Source organism: Natator depressus, chromosome 6 (genome assembly GCF_965152275.1).
Source record: "Natator depressus isolate rNatDep1 chromosome 6, rNatDep2.hap1, whole genome shotgun sequence".
Classification (NCBI taxonomy): domain Eukaryota; kingdom Metazoa; phylum Chordata; order Testudines; family Cheloniidae; genus Natator; species Natator depressus.
This window is the reverse complement of record NC_134239.1, coordinates 65,228,766-65,239,751: the sequence shown is the minus strand read 5'-3', so window position 1 is coordinate 65,239,751 and position 10,986 is coordinate 65,228,766. Positions and strand designations below refer to the sequence as shown.

Below are 10,986 nucleotides of genomic sequence, written 5' to 3'. Positions count from 1 at the left end.
TGAGTCTGTAATCTAAACACAATTATGTAATCTCTTTGATATGGCCTTGATCTACTGTAAATGCTCAGCACAATAACATCATGAACTATTATTCACCTACAAATGGATCAGTACCAACAATTTAATAGCTATGAGTTCAACAGCTGAACTAATCTTCTCTTGTGTTATATGTAGATTTATATATCAAAGTGAGGCAGAAAGTAATCAGCAACATTTGCAGGTGATGCATCCCACCAATTTGGCAGAGGGCTTTACCAGGGATTACTCCTCAGGGAATTCTGCGTTACTGCACGTACGCAGAATTCATGTACCCCACAGATTTCTTTGCTTCCCCACAAAAAATGACTTCTGACGGGGAAGCAAAGGAAAAGGCACAAGAGCAGTCATGTGCCAATCCCCAGCAGTGCTGACCGGTTTGTTTGGGCACCCAGAGCAGCTGGTAGAGATGTAAATCATCGCTGGGGAGGAAGTGCTGGGCAGTCATGTGTGAGAGAGAAAGAGATACATTCTGTCCCTCTCACTTGCTATTGTGGCACACTTTGCATGGAGGGGAAGGGCTTTGGGGTGTTTCTGAGGAGGTAAGTGTGGGGCAAGCTCTGTTCCCCTCAGAGCAGAATGTAGCAGCTTGTCTGCTTAGTGAATTGTTCCCATTGTTTTTGTGAATTCCCCCAGGAGTATACAACAGGTATAAAAGTTTTAAGGCTCCTTTACATTGCCAGAGTGGCGTAAAGGACAATATGGCCTTATAAATGCTTATGGGGCTTTAGTGATTAGAACTGGTCTACATTTTTGGACTGAAAAAAATTCCTGTGAAAAGGTGCTCCATGAACTGTTTGCTACTGACCTTTCTGGAGATGGTCAGTAGCCAATATAAACTGTAAGTTTGATTCCCCAGCCCTTACTTGCTCTTCAGTTGCCTATGATGTAACACTGAGCATATGGCTGCATATATTTGTTGACTAATAACGAGCAATAAAGGGTCAAACCTAGCTACATTACTATTAGCCAAGAGGGTTTAGGGATTTCCTCCAATGCTCCCCACTCCCATTCTCCATTCATTGTATTGTAGTTTAAATAAATTACCAAAATAACTGAAACCAGAGTAATTATATTGCATTATTTTGACAAATAAAATATACAGAACATGGCAGAATTTTAAAATATTGTGTGCAGAATTTTTAATTTTTTGGTGCAGAATTCCCCCAGGAGTAAGGGACTCTTTGATAACCTAATGCGAGGCCTAACCTAGCAGAAGGATGCATTTAAAAAGAGTACTAGAGATACTGCCCTTCGGTCGAGGTTATATAATAGCACTTTGCTATTACAGCTACTGTGACCTATATTACATTTACTCCAGAATACATAATCTGACCTAATTCTCAATTCTGATGTGCAAAATGGGTAGTGGTGGAACATCAGTTAAGGTACTGGAACCTCAGTAGAAGTGGAGAGGGCCCATCCCCTGCGCCTCCTCTCCCCCTGAGGCCCTGGCCAGGCCAGAAGTCAGAGCTGGGCAGTGGTGGGAGCCCTCCAAGGGAACCTAGGCCACTGTGGATAGCCCCGGACCCTCCACCTGCACTAGGGGGGTGCCAGGATCACCAAGAGCAGCCCACAGTCCGTATCCCTTCCCCACCCCATTGTGGCAAGGATAAGGGCTAAGGCCCACCTCAGCCCCCGCCCCCTTTCTAATTGCTGGTAACTAGACCCCCAAGGTCCCACATCTTCCCCCGCAAGGCCTGACCCCTGCTCCACCTCTTCCCTACAGGCCCCGCCTCCTTCTCCACCTCTTCCTCCCAAGGACCTGTCTCCATCTCTGGCATCTCCATCATCAGTTGGCAAGAGCAAACTGGACAAATGCATAGTTTTGCCAAAAAAGTGGGGTATGACCCCTAGCAGGGCATCGAGAAACATGCTGGGAGGGCGGGGCGACAGGCAATGCCACCCCTGCGTGTGACGGAGGCTTTTGGAGAGTGCCTTGGGCTGGCCCTGCATGTGGGCAGGTGGCAGGGGGCTCAGGCCAGCCCCACATGTGGGCAGGCGGCACGAGGGCCTTGGGCCCGCCCTCTGGGTGGTAGGGGGACCTTGGACTGGGCAGGAGGCAGGGAGGGCAGGGGGTTTCAGGTCAGCCACTTGTGCTGTCCCATTTTCCATTTGGGAAAATATGGTCACCCTACCCTACCCCTCTTCACTTGCTGGATTGTATCAAGGAGCCTGCCTGCAGGTAGGAGGCAGCCCCGGCTGAGCAGTGGCTGGTGCTGGTTAATGACCTGGTGCCTCACCTCGCCCCATCATAACCAGACTTTTGGTTCAGGTGCCATTTAGGATTGCCAGGGTTCCAGCGCCCTGAGCCAATGAAATGTGAAATTCTATAGAAAAAAGGTCTTGAAAGGTAGATTTTTGAGGGTTCTCTCACCTTCAACAATGTTATGTGAAATTCCAAAACTGCAAATAAATCAGAGAGAGCAAGGGCGCACACGTGTGTGTGTGTATGGTTCATTAGTAGCAACCACTACAGTTAGTCCAAAGGAGTATCAGGTGTAGATATGGATACATGCATGGGTGGCGGGTATCAGAGGCAAGGATAGGCTGTGCCTTCCCAAACAGCCTAGCGTAGCCCTGCCCACACTCCGCCCCCAGGTCAGGCCCCCTCCTGAGGTTCACCGAGCACTGGCTGCTCTGCCTTGGCTGGCCCAGGCTTGCTGGGGCTAGCAGGCCTGCAGGAGTCAGGGCAGCTGGTGCTGGGGCCATGCCGCTGGGAGCACTGCTGCCCGGAGCTGGCTGTGCTGCCCAGCCACCTGTAACACAGGGGTCCAGGAGCACTGCTGCCTGGCAGACTGGGGCTGGGCACGACGTCTGACCGCCCAGAGCACTGGGGGCTGGGAGAGCTGCTGCCCGGAGCACTGAGCCTGGCCGCACCTCCCGGAGCACCAGCACTGGGGCCTCACCCCGTGGCCACCTGGCGCACTGGGGACCACGATGGGGGAGCTCTGGGCTCCTGTGGGGGAAGGCAGAAGGGGGGGGGCAGATGGGCACAAGGGGAGGGGCCGGGAGCTAGCCTCCCCCAACAGCTGAGTCACTGGCTGCCATGGATACATCCATGTATGAAGATGTTGGTGCATTGCTGAAGCATCCATATGTATATGGTGCAGTCCTAGTGTCCAGTTAATGCCTGATTTAAAACAATTGACCGTACTGGAGTTACACTAGGCATTAATTTAGTCCACTAGGTTTTATAGGTGCTGGTGCTGGGGGTGCTGCCCCTGGCTTGAAACGGAGATCATCATATAGAGGGTTTACAGTTTGGCTCAGGCTCTCAGCAACCCCACTATACAAATTGTTCCAGCCCCGCTGCTAGGTTTCTCAGGATCATCTTTTTTCTTTCGCCTGGGGCTGTCGTGTGCTGTCAAGAGCAGCCTCAAGCCCAGGACTGAGCTGGCGGGCAGGGCTAGCCCGCCCGTGTTTGCTGGAATTGGCAGCTGTTATTTAAAGGCTATTTTTATTGGGGGGTGGGGGGACGGACATTTTTCAAACTGCGAATTGCTCCAGCCCCACCAGTGCGCGTTTGCGTCTCTACGCCGGCTGAGCGGGTGGGAGCGGCGCTGAGGGGCAGAGACAAGGGAGGCGAAGCCGGCTTTGAGGCTTGTTGCTAGCGGGGGCTATTGATGAAAGCGAGGCCAGACCCTAGCCCCATGACAACTGGGTGGGGGCAGGGGCGTGCCTGGCCCCTCCCGCCCGTGCTTTGCCCTCGCCACGCTCCGCAGCCCCCGGCGCTGGTGCCCCGGCTTCAAACGACGCCCGCCTGGTTCTCACCCTCACAATGGGGCGCGCGCGCAGGGGCGTGGCCCGGCCCCGCAGCCGCTTCCCTGGCGAGGCGGGGCCACAGCCGCCCAACGGTGCGATGGGGGCGAGCGGCCCATGGCTGGTGCTGCTGGGCTTGGGGAGCCTGGTGGGTGGCGCGGTCGGCTCGACCCCACCCAGCGGCCGTGGCAACGCCTCCTACGCAGTGATCGTGCCGCGGCTGCTGGCGCCCCGCGCCGGGCAGGAGCCGCGGGAGGTCTCCTACCTGCTGGAGGTGGAGGGGCGGGGCCGCGTCGTGCACCTGAGGCAGAAACGGCTCTTCGTGCCCGAGCACTTCACCCTCTTCACCTACCGGCCGGGCGGGGCCCTCCAGCGGGACCAGCCCTTCCTGCGCCGCGACTGCTTCTACCGCGGCTACGTGCAGGGCAGCCCCGCCTCCCTGGCCGCCCTCAGCACCTGCTCGGGCGGGCTCCGCGGCCTGCTGCGCACGGCGCAGGCCAGTTACGAAATCGAGCCGGTGCCGGACTCCGCCACCTTCCAGCACGTGTTGCACCGGGTGGAGGAGGGGGCCACCGGCCTGCGGTGCGCCTTAACCGACCAGGAGCTGCAGCGCCAGGCAGCCTTGATCCCTGGCCTAAGGGGCCTGTTAGCCAAGGAAGCGTCCCAGGGCGTCTGGTGGACGCATACCCGCTACGTGGAAGTCGTCTTGGTGGTGGAGAATGAACGATTCGTCAAGTCAGGCAGCAACGAAACCAAAATCCTGCAGCAAATGCTGGACATAATCAATATAGGAGACACCATGTACGATCCGATGGGCGTGCGCTTGTTCCTTGTGGGGCTAGAGATCTGGACACACAACAACCGTATCCCAATTAATAGTAGTGTAGGTGTGATGCTTGGCAGTTTTAACAACTGGAGAAGAGTGGACCTGTATGAACGGCTGCGCCATGATGTAGCTCACTTACTCACCTATCAAGGGTATGGAATAACCCTTGGATTAGCATATATAGGAACTGTGTGTTCTCATCATTGGGCATCAGCTGTTCTTTCTTTCAGGGCTCTTGGATTGTACTCTTTTTCCATTGTTTTTACTCATGAGTTGGGCCACAACCTCGGCATGATACATGATGATCGTTATTGTAAATGTAAACGCAAGGCCTGCATCATGGCTGCGACCCACAGCATCACTGATCTGTTCAGTAACTGCAGTTATAACAACTATTTCAATTTCATGACTCGTGGTGCACAATGTCTGCTTGATCCTCCAGCACCGGGGAAAGTTTATACACACAAGTACTGTGGCAACAAGATGGTGGAAAGTGAAGAGCAGTGTGACTGTGGCTCAAAATTTAATTGTGAAAAGGATCCTTGTTGCCAACCCGATTGTACATTGAGTGCAGGTGCAGCTTGTGCTTTTGGAGAATGCTGTGAAGACTGTCAGATACTTCCAGCAGGAACACTGTGTAGAAAAAGTACTACTGAGTGTGACCTTCCTGAATATTGCAATGGGACTTCACAGTGGTGCCAGAAGGATTTATATGTGCAAGATGGAGCCCCTTGCAAGGATGATGCCTACTGCTATCATGGAAACTGCTCTAGCCATGATCAACAGTGCAAAATGATTTTTGGTAAAAAAGCAAAGGTTGCTCCATTAGTTTGTTTCAGAGAATTGAATACTCAAGGTGACCGTTTTGGCAACTGTGGTCTTAAGAGTGATACTACTAAATATAAGAAATGTCAAGGAGAAGATATCTTATGTGGTAGGGTCCAATGTGAAAATATGAAAAGTGTACCATCTTTGGAGAACCATAGTACCATACTTCAAACTCCAGTTGATAACAACTGGTGCTGGGGTACAGACTATCATCATGGGATGGATATAGCTGATATTGGAGCAGTGAGAGATGGCACATCTTGTGGTCCTGACAAGATTTGTGTTAACACAAGTTGTGTCACTGTGTCACTCCTGAATTATGACTGTAATATAACAAAGTGCCATAAAAGAGGAATATGCAACAGTCATAAAAACTGTCATTGTAATTATGGCTGGGCACCTCCAGACTGTCAACATAAAGGATATGGAGGGAGCATTGACAGTGGACCACCTCCACCTAGGAAGACCTTCTGGGGCAGTGCTATCGGAATACCAATATTCCTTTCTGTTATTGCTGCTGTTGGGATTGGGCTTTGTGTATATTATAAAGCTGTACTAATGGGATGGCTTAGAAGATCAGTGGCCAGATTCCGCCCAACACAGCAAGCAGATGCTTCCAGTGGGGGAAAGGGAATCCCCGATAGCTCACATGAGACAACTGCTACTGTGTCAAAACCTGTGGTAGAGTCCGCGGAGAACGCATGGGATTTTTTGTAATGTTAAATAATGTATAAACAATATATTTACCTCTTTTAAGAATAAATTCAGTGTGTAAGCATTGATACAGCCTTTTAAAATTGTGTCTTGAAGGACTTGGTCTCTGCCTAAGCTCAGGGAGTTAGGAAAATACTAGGAGTATCTATATAGCCCCTTTCATCTCCATGCTCTACAACCAAACTGTCACAATGCCTTGTGAGGTAGGAAAGTATCCCTATTTTACTGATAGGTAAACAGACACAGCTGTGGTAAAGTAATTTGTGCAAAGTTACGCTTTAAGAGGAGGAAATGTTTTGAACACTACCACATGCAACAAAAGATCAAAGGAAAAATTCTTGCCATTTTACATTCATTCACTGAAGTGACTCGCTCAGATATTGGTGGGAAGCAGGCCTTCCACTCAGATGCACATGTGTAGGGAGAGGAGAAGGGACCATAAATCCTAAGCAGGAGCAGATGCGGAGAAGGAGGAAGATCATGACTGACCAGAAGCGTGTTCTTTGAAGGGTTGGGTAGCCAGCATTCTGCAACAGGAAGTTTTACACTTCATGGGATGGGAGAGACATAACTTCCACATTCACAGCTGATAAACTTCTGAATGTTTGGAAACTGATCAGTAGCTTAGTTGACATCAAGCTTGACATTTCACAAAAATATCCTTTTTTGGGAATGTTCCATTACCTTTTGTGTGTGGCTGGGTCAGAAGCTCTTGGTGCCTTATTTTCAATGGGAGTAACTCTTAATGAGCATGCAAAAGTATAAACGAGAGCAGAATTTGTCTCAAGGTCATTTACCCCATAGGGTCTTATAAGAGTGGGGCCTGATCCCCCTAAACTCGCCACACGTAGAACTCTCACTGAATTTAACAGAGTTCTATCTACCTAAGTATCTACAGGGGCCCCTTTACTACATAATGTATCCTCAACACTGTGGTGGGGTAATGAAAGTATTGTAATCTGCATTTTACAAATAGTTAAACTGAAGCATAGAGGCAGTGATTTGCCCCAGTTATACAAGCAGTCTGTAGTACAACTAGGAATAGCATCCCAGGGGTCCTATTTTTATTTGTTACTGTATTCTTTATATGACAGTAGTGTCTAGAGCCCATTTTGAAAAAATCCCTGCCACAAAGAGCTAACAATATATGTTGAAGACCAGATACAGCAAGTAGTTATAACAAATAGGGTGTGGCATGGGAGGGCTGGGGGGAGGAACAGTAATACAAACTCTTTTTTCCAAAGACTGGCTCTGTGCCCAGTTTGTAGGTATTGGAGGAGAGCTTTATTTCTTGTTTTGTTTTTTGGATAAATAAATGTATCAGTAGCAGTATGCCCAGCTGTTGTTTGCTAACAGAATACTACAAACATCGCAGTAGAAACCTATACTCCTGAGACCCAGTTGTGTGCTCTAACCCCTAGACATTTCTATACACTTGAGCTATCCTCAGAGTGAGCTAAATAGTGCCCACAATTACACTATGCAACTCCACTGATGTCAATATAGTAATAGAGGTGTAAATGAGGGCATAATGTAGCCCAGAGTACTTTGTTTAAAGCTAGACTTGAAATGTGAAGCAGACAGGACAAGTAGGTCTGCATTTCTGGTTTCCTTGGTTCCCTTCTCCTTACTCCTCAATATTTTGTGCTTAGAGTCACAGCCCATTAAGGTCTTTCAATTAACTTGAATGGATCAGGCCTACAGAGCACATTACTCGTATTCCCATCGTGGGGAATGCACCTGGGGTTTCGTGGACCACAAAGGCTAAGACAGCAGTTATACATGTGAGCCCAACTAACCTATTTGATATTTAATAAAAACTGCGTGCAGCAAGCTATGCCATCATTTTATGATTTGTGTTCTTGACAATACCAGGGCTTCTGTTTCCACCACAGTTACAAGTAGCTGGATGTTTCTGGAGGCTCCTCAGAGGCATCACGCTACCACTATGTTTTTTATGATATGAAGGTGTAAGCGTAATTTCTGCCCAGGCTCAACACCAAATTCTGTAGTTTCACTTTTCTGCTCTACTATAATTGAATCTAGGCTAACATTTATTTTAAAAAATGGCTGCCTAATATTAGGTCCCTTAAGTCAACATTTAGGCACCTAAATAAATGGCCTGTTTTTTAAAAGTGCAGAATACCAAGTGTCATAAGAACCAATGGAAGCTGGGTACTAGGCACTTCTGAAAATCAGGCCGCTTATTTAGGTACTTTAATATGCACAATCGGGTGTACATTTAGGCAGCCTTTTTGGAAAATTTTGGTCCTACTCTACATTTTACTGCTTAGGATTGACACTCTTTTGTCATGAAAAGCTCAAATATAATCATTTTGTCTCGCTAGAGCAAGGCAGTAGTAACCCTGCATATTTCTGCTGTTCCTACAATCCCCTTTTGGTTTTGTGAACACTAAAATAATCCCAACCAATATCAGGGCCTGTTGTACTAAGTAGTGCACATACACGTAGGAAGAGACAGTCCCTGCTGCAAAGAGCTTATCAGCTGAATAAGCAAGGCAGACAAGCTGGGAGAAAGGAATTACCATCATACCCATTTTGCAGATGGGGAACTGAGGCACAGAGAAATTAAGTGACTTGTCCAGTCGCAAGTGGCATTAGTGGCAGAACTAGAAATTGAACGTAGGCCTACCACGAGACCATCCTGCCTCTCAATATGAATGTGTTGCATGTTAAAGGCTTCAGAGGATTTTCTCATGCGGTTTATTTCACTGGAGTTTCTTTATAGTCTCTTCTCTATGGAGAGGCCTAAAATATGCACATCAGCTGGCCAAGGTAGCTAGCTGTGATCCTAACAGCAGACATTTGCACATGGAGAATTTTTGAATTCAACTTTTTTATTGGACCTGAGATAATTTAAAGTATGAATTAATTCAGTTTTCATGAGGTATTTATTTACCAGCTTGTGACTGTTGCAGAGAAGTTGCAAATGTAGGTGAGTCAGAAAAAACTCTGTCTTGCTGTGACAGGGAAGTGGATCTAACTACCACATAGAGCAGGGGTGGCCAACCTATGGCTCTGGAGCCACATGCGGCTCTTCAGAGGTTAATATGCAGTTCCTTGCATAGGCACTGACTCCAGGGCTGGAGCTACAGATGTGAACTTTCCAGCGTGCTGGGGGAAACTCACTGCTCAACCCCCCGCTCTGCCCCAGGCCCTGCCCCCACACCACCCCTTCCCCCAAGGCCACTGCCCCTTCCCCCAAGCCTGCCATGTCCTCGCTCCTCCCCCTCCCCCACAGAGCCTCCTGCACATGCAAAAGAGCTGATTGTGGCAGGCAGGAGGCGCTGACTGGTGGGGCTGCTGGCAGGCAGGAAGCACTGGAGGGCGGGAGCTGATGGGGGGCTGCTGACGTATTACTGTGGCTCTTTGGCAATCTACACTGGTAAATTCTGGCTCCTTCTCAGTCTCAGATTGGCTACCCCTGACATAGAGGTTGGGAATGGGAAATTGATGACATTGATTGGATCTTCTGAAGCAAGCACTCTCCGGGGCAACCTTTGAAAGGAATATTGATGAGAGTTGACTCATCCAGTACATCAGACCATTTCCTCTTCTGGGCTCCCTGAGTCAGTGGAGATCCAACTGATTAGATCAACTTGGGAGAGGAAAACAGGGCTCTAGGTGCTGCTACTCTGCCTAAGAGCAATTTTATGCCTACTTCCTTCTTTAGCATCTCTCCTTTGACCTGAATTACCCAGCCTTCAAGGAACATTCATGCCTCAACATTATATATGATAGCTTCCCAAACAAATCTGTCACAGAGGCTTCAGGCCTCAGCATTACATCCATTAACTCCCCAATATTGCTCTAATTAGAACCTTGCAGATGGTACATAAAATATGAAACAGTAAAAATGTTATTTACTTTTTCTTTTGCTCATTTCCTTATTGTCCCCTCTCTCATTGGAGCTGGCCAGGAGTGAGGGGGAAAAGAGAAGTTTCCAGTCTCTACATTATTTCTGCAATTTTGGACAGAAACCCAAAAACGCTCTTGCCTAAAATAGGGGGATATAAATGGTATACTCTGGTTTAAATGTTTAATGGTCATGAGTTTAAGATGGTTGCAATGCACACAAGTGATAAAACTGAGTGAGTTACACAGATCATCTCAAGTGCTGCTAACACCTTCATAGCAGACCACATGGTCACCTACTCTCCACGTGCCACATATTTTATACAAGAAAAACTATTTTAGAAGCAATTTAGAGATTTTTTTCATTGTATTTTTGATTGTATCTGATTTTTTTATTCTGTCTCTCCACCTGTAAAGTCAGACTGCGTTAACCTCATTAGTACAACTATACAGCCTTCAGAAAGAGAGGAAAAATATAACAAATATAGTTTAGAAAGCTTGATGAGGTATCCAAAAGAGCTTTTCTGTACATAAAAATGTAATTGTAAAATCTGATATCCTGGGACCAAGTTTAACAGGAGCCACTTGCCAATTATCCTGCAAAGAGATGACCCCCAACCATGGAAACTTGCATAGACAGATCTTGGAGTCCATATTCATTTTCAAAATATTTAAGTATAGGTGCTTCTGTGACAACTATTTCTGATTCTCAAAAGTTTATCTCTTGCCACTCATACCCAGTGCCATTTCATACCGTCTTCAAGCAACATTCAGAGTGCAGCACTTAATTGTAACACATTAAGGATGAATTTACTTAACTATATTAACATTTCCATGGCCTTCTTTTTTATGAGCTTCTCATTTGCATAATTATATACCTCCCTTGGGTCCACTCAAACTCCTACTGTCGTGTATTTGTACAGTGCCTAGCACAATGGGGTCCT

The 10,986-nt window shown here is 47.7% G+C and overlaps 1 protein-coding gene across 1 annotated transcript; it reads left to right on the top strand.

The window, feature by feature from the left end:
• Positions 1-3,817: 3,817 nt before the first annotated feature.
• LOC141989755 (disintegrin and metalloproteinase domain-containing protein 20-like) lies at positions 3,818-6,205 on the top strand. Its single transcript, XM_074956678.1, has one exon. The coding sequence runs from the start codon at positions 3,818-3,820 to the stop codon at positions 6,167-6,169; it is 2,352 nt and encodes a 783-aa protein (XP_074812779.1). The 3' UTR covers positions 6,170-6,205.
• The last annotated feature ends 4,781 nt before the right edge of the window (positions 6,206-10,986 follow it).

Coding starts and splice junctions, on each gene's coding strand:
- LOC141989755 (XM_074956678.1), top strand. CDS start 3,818: ATGGGGCGCGCGCGCAGGGGCGTGGCCCGGCCCCGCAGCCGCTTCCCT.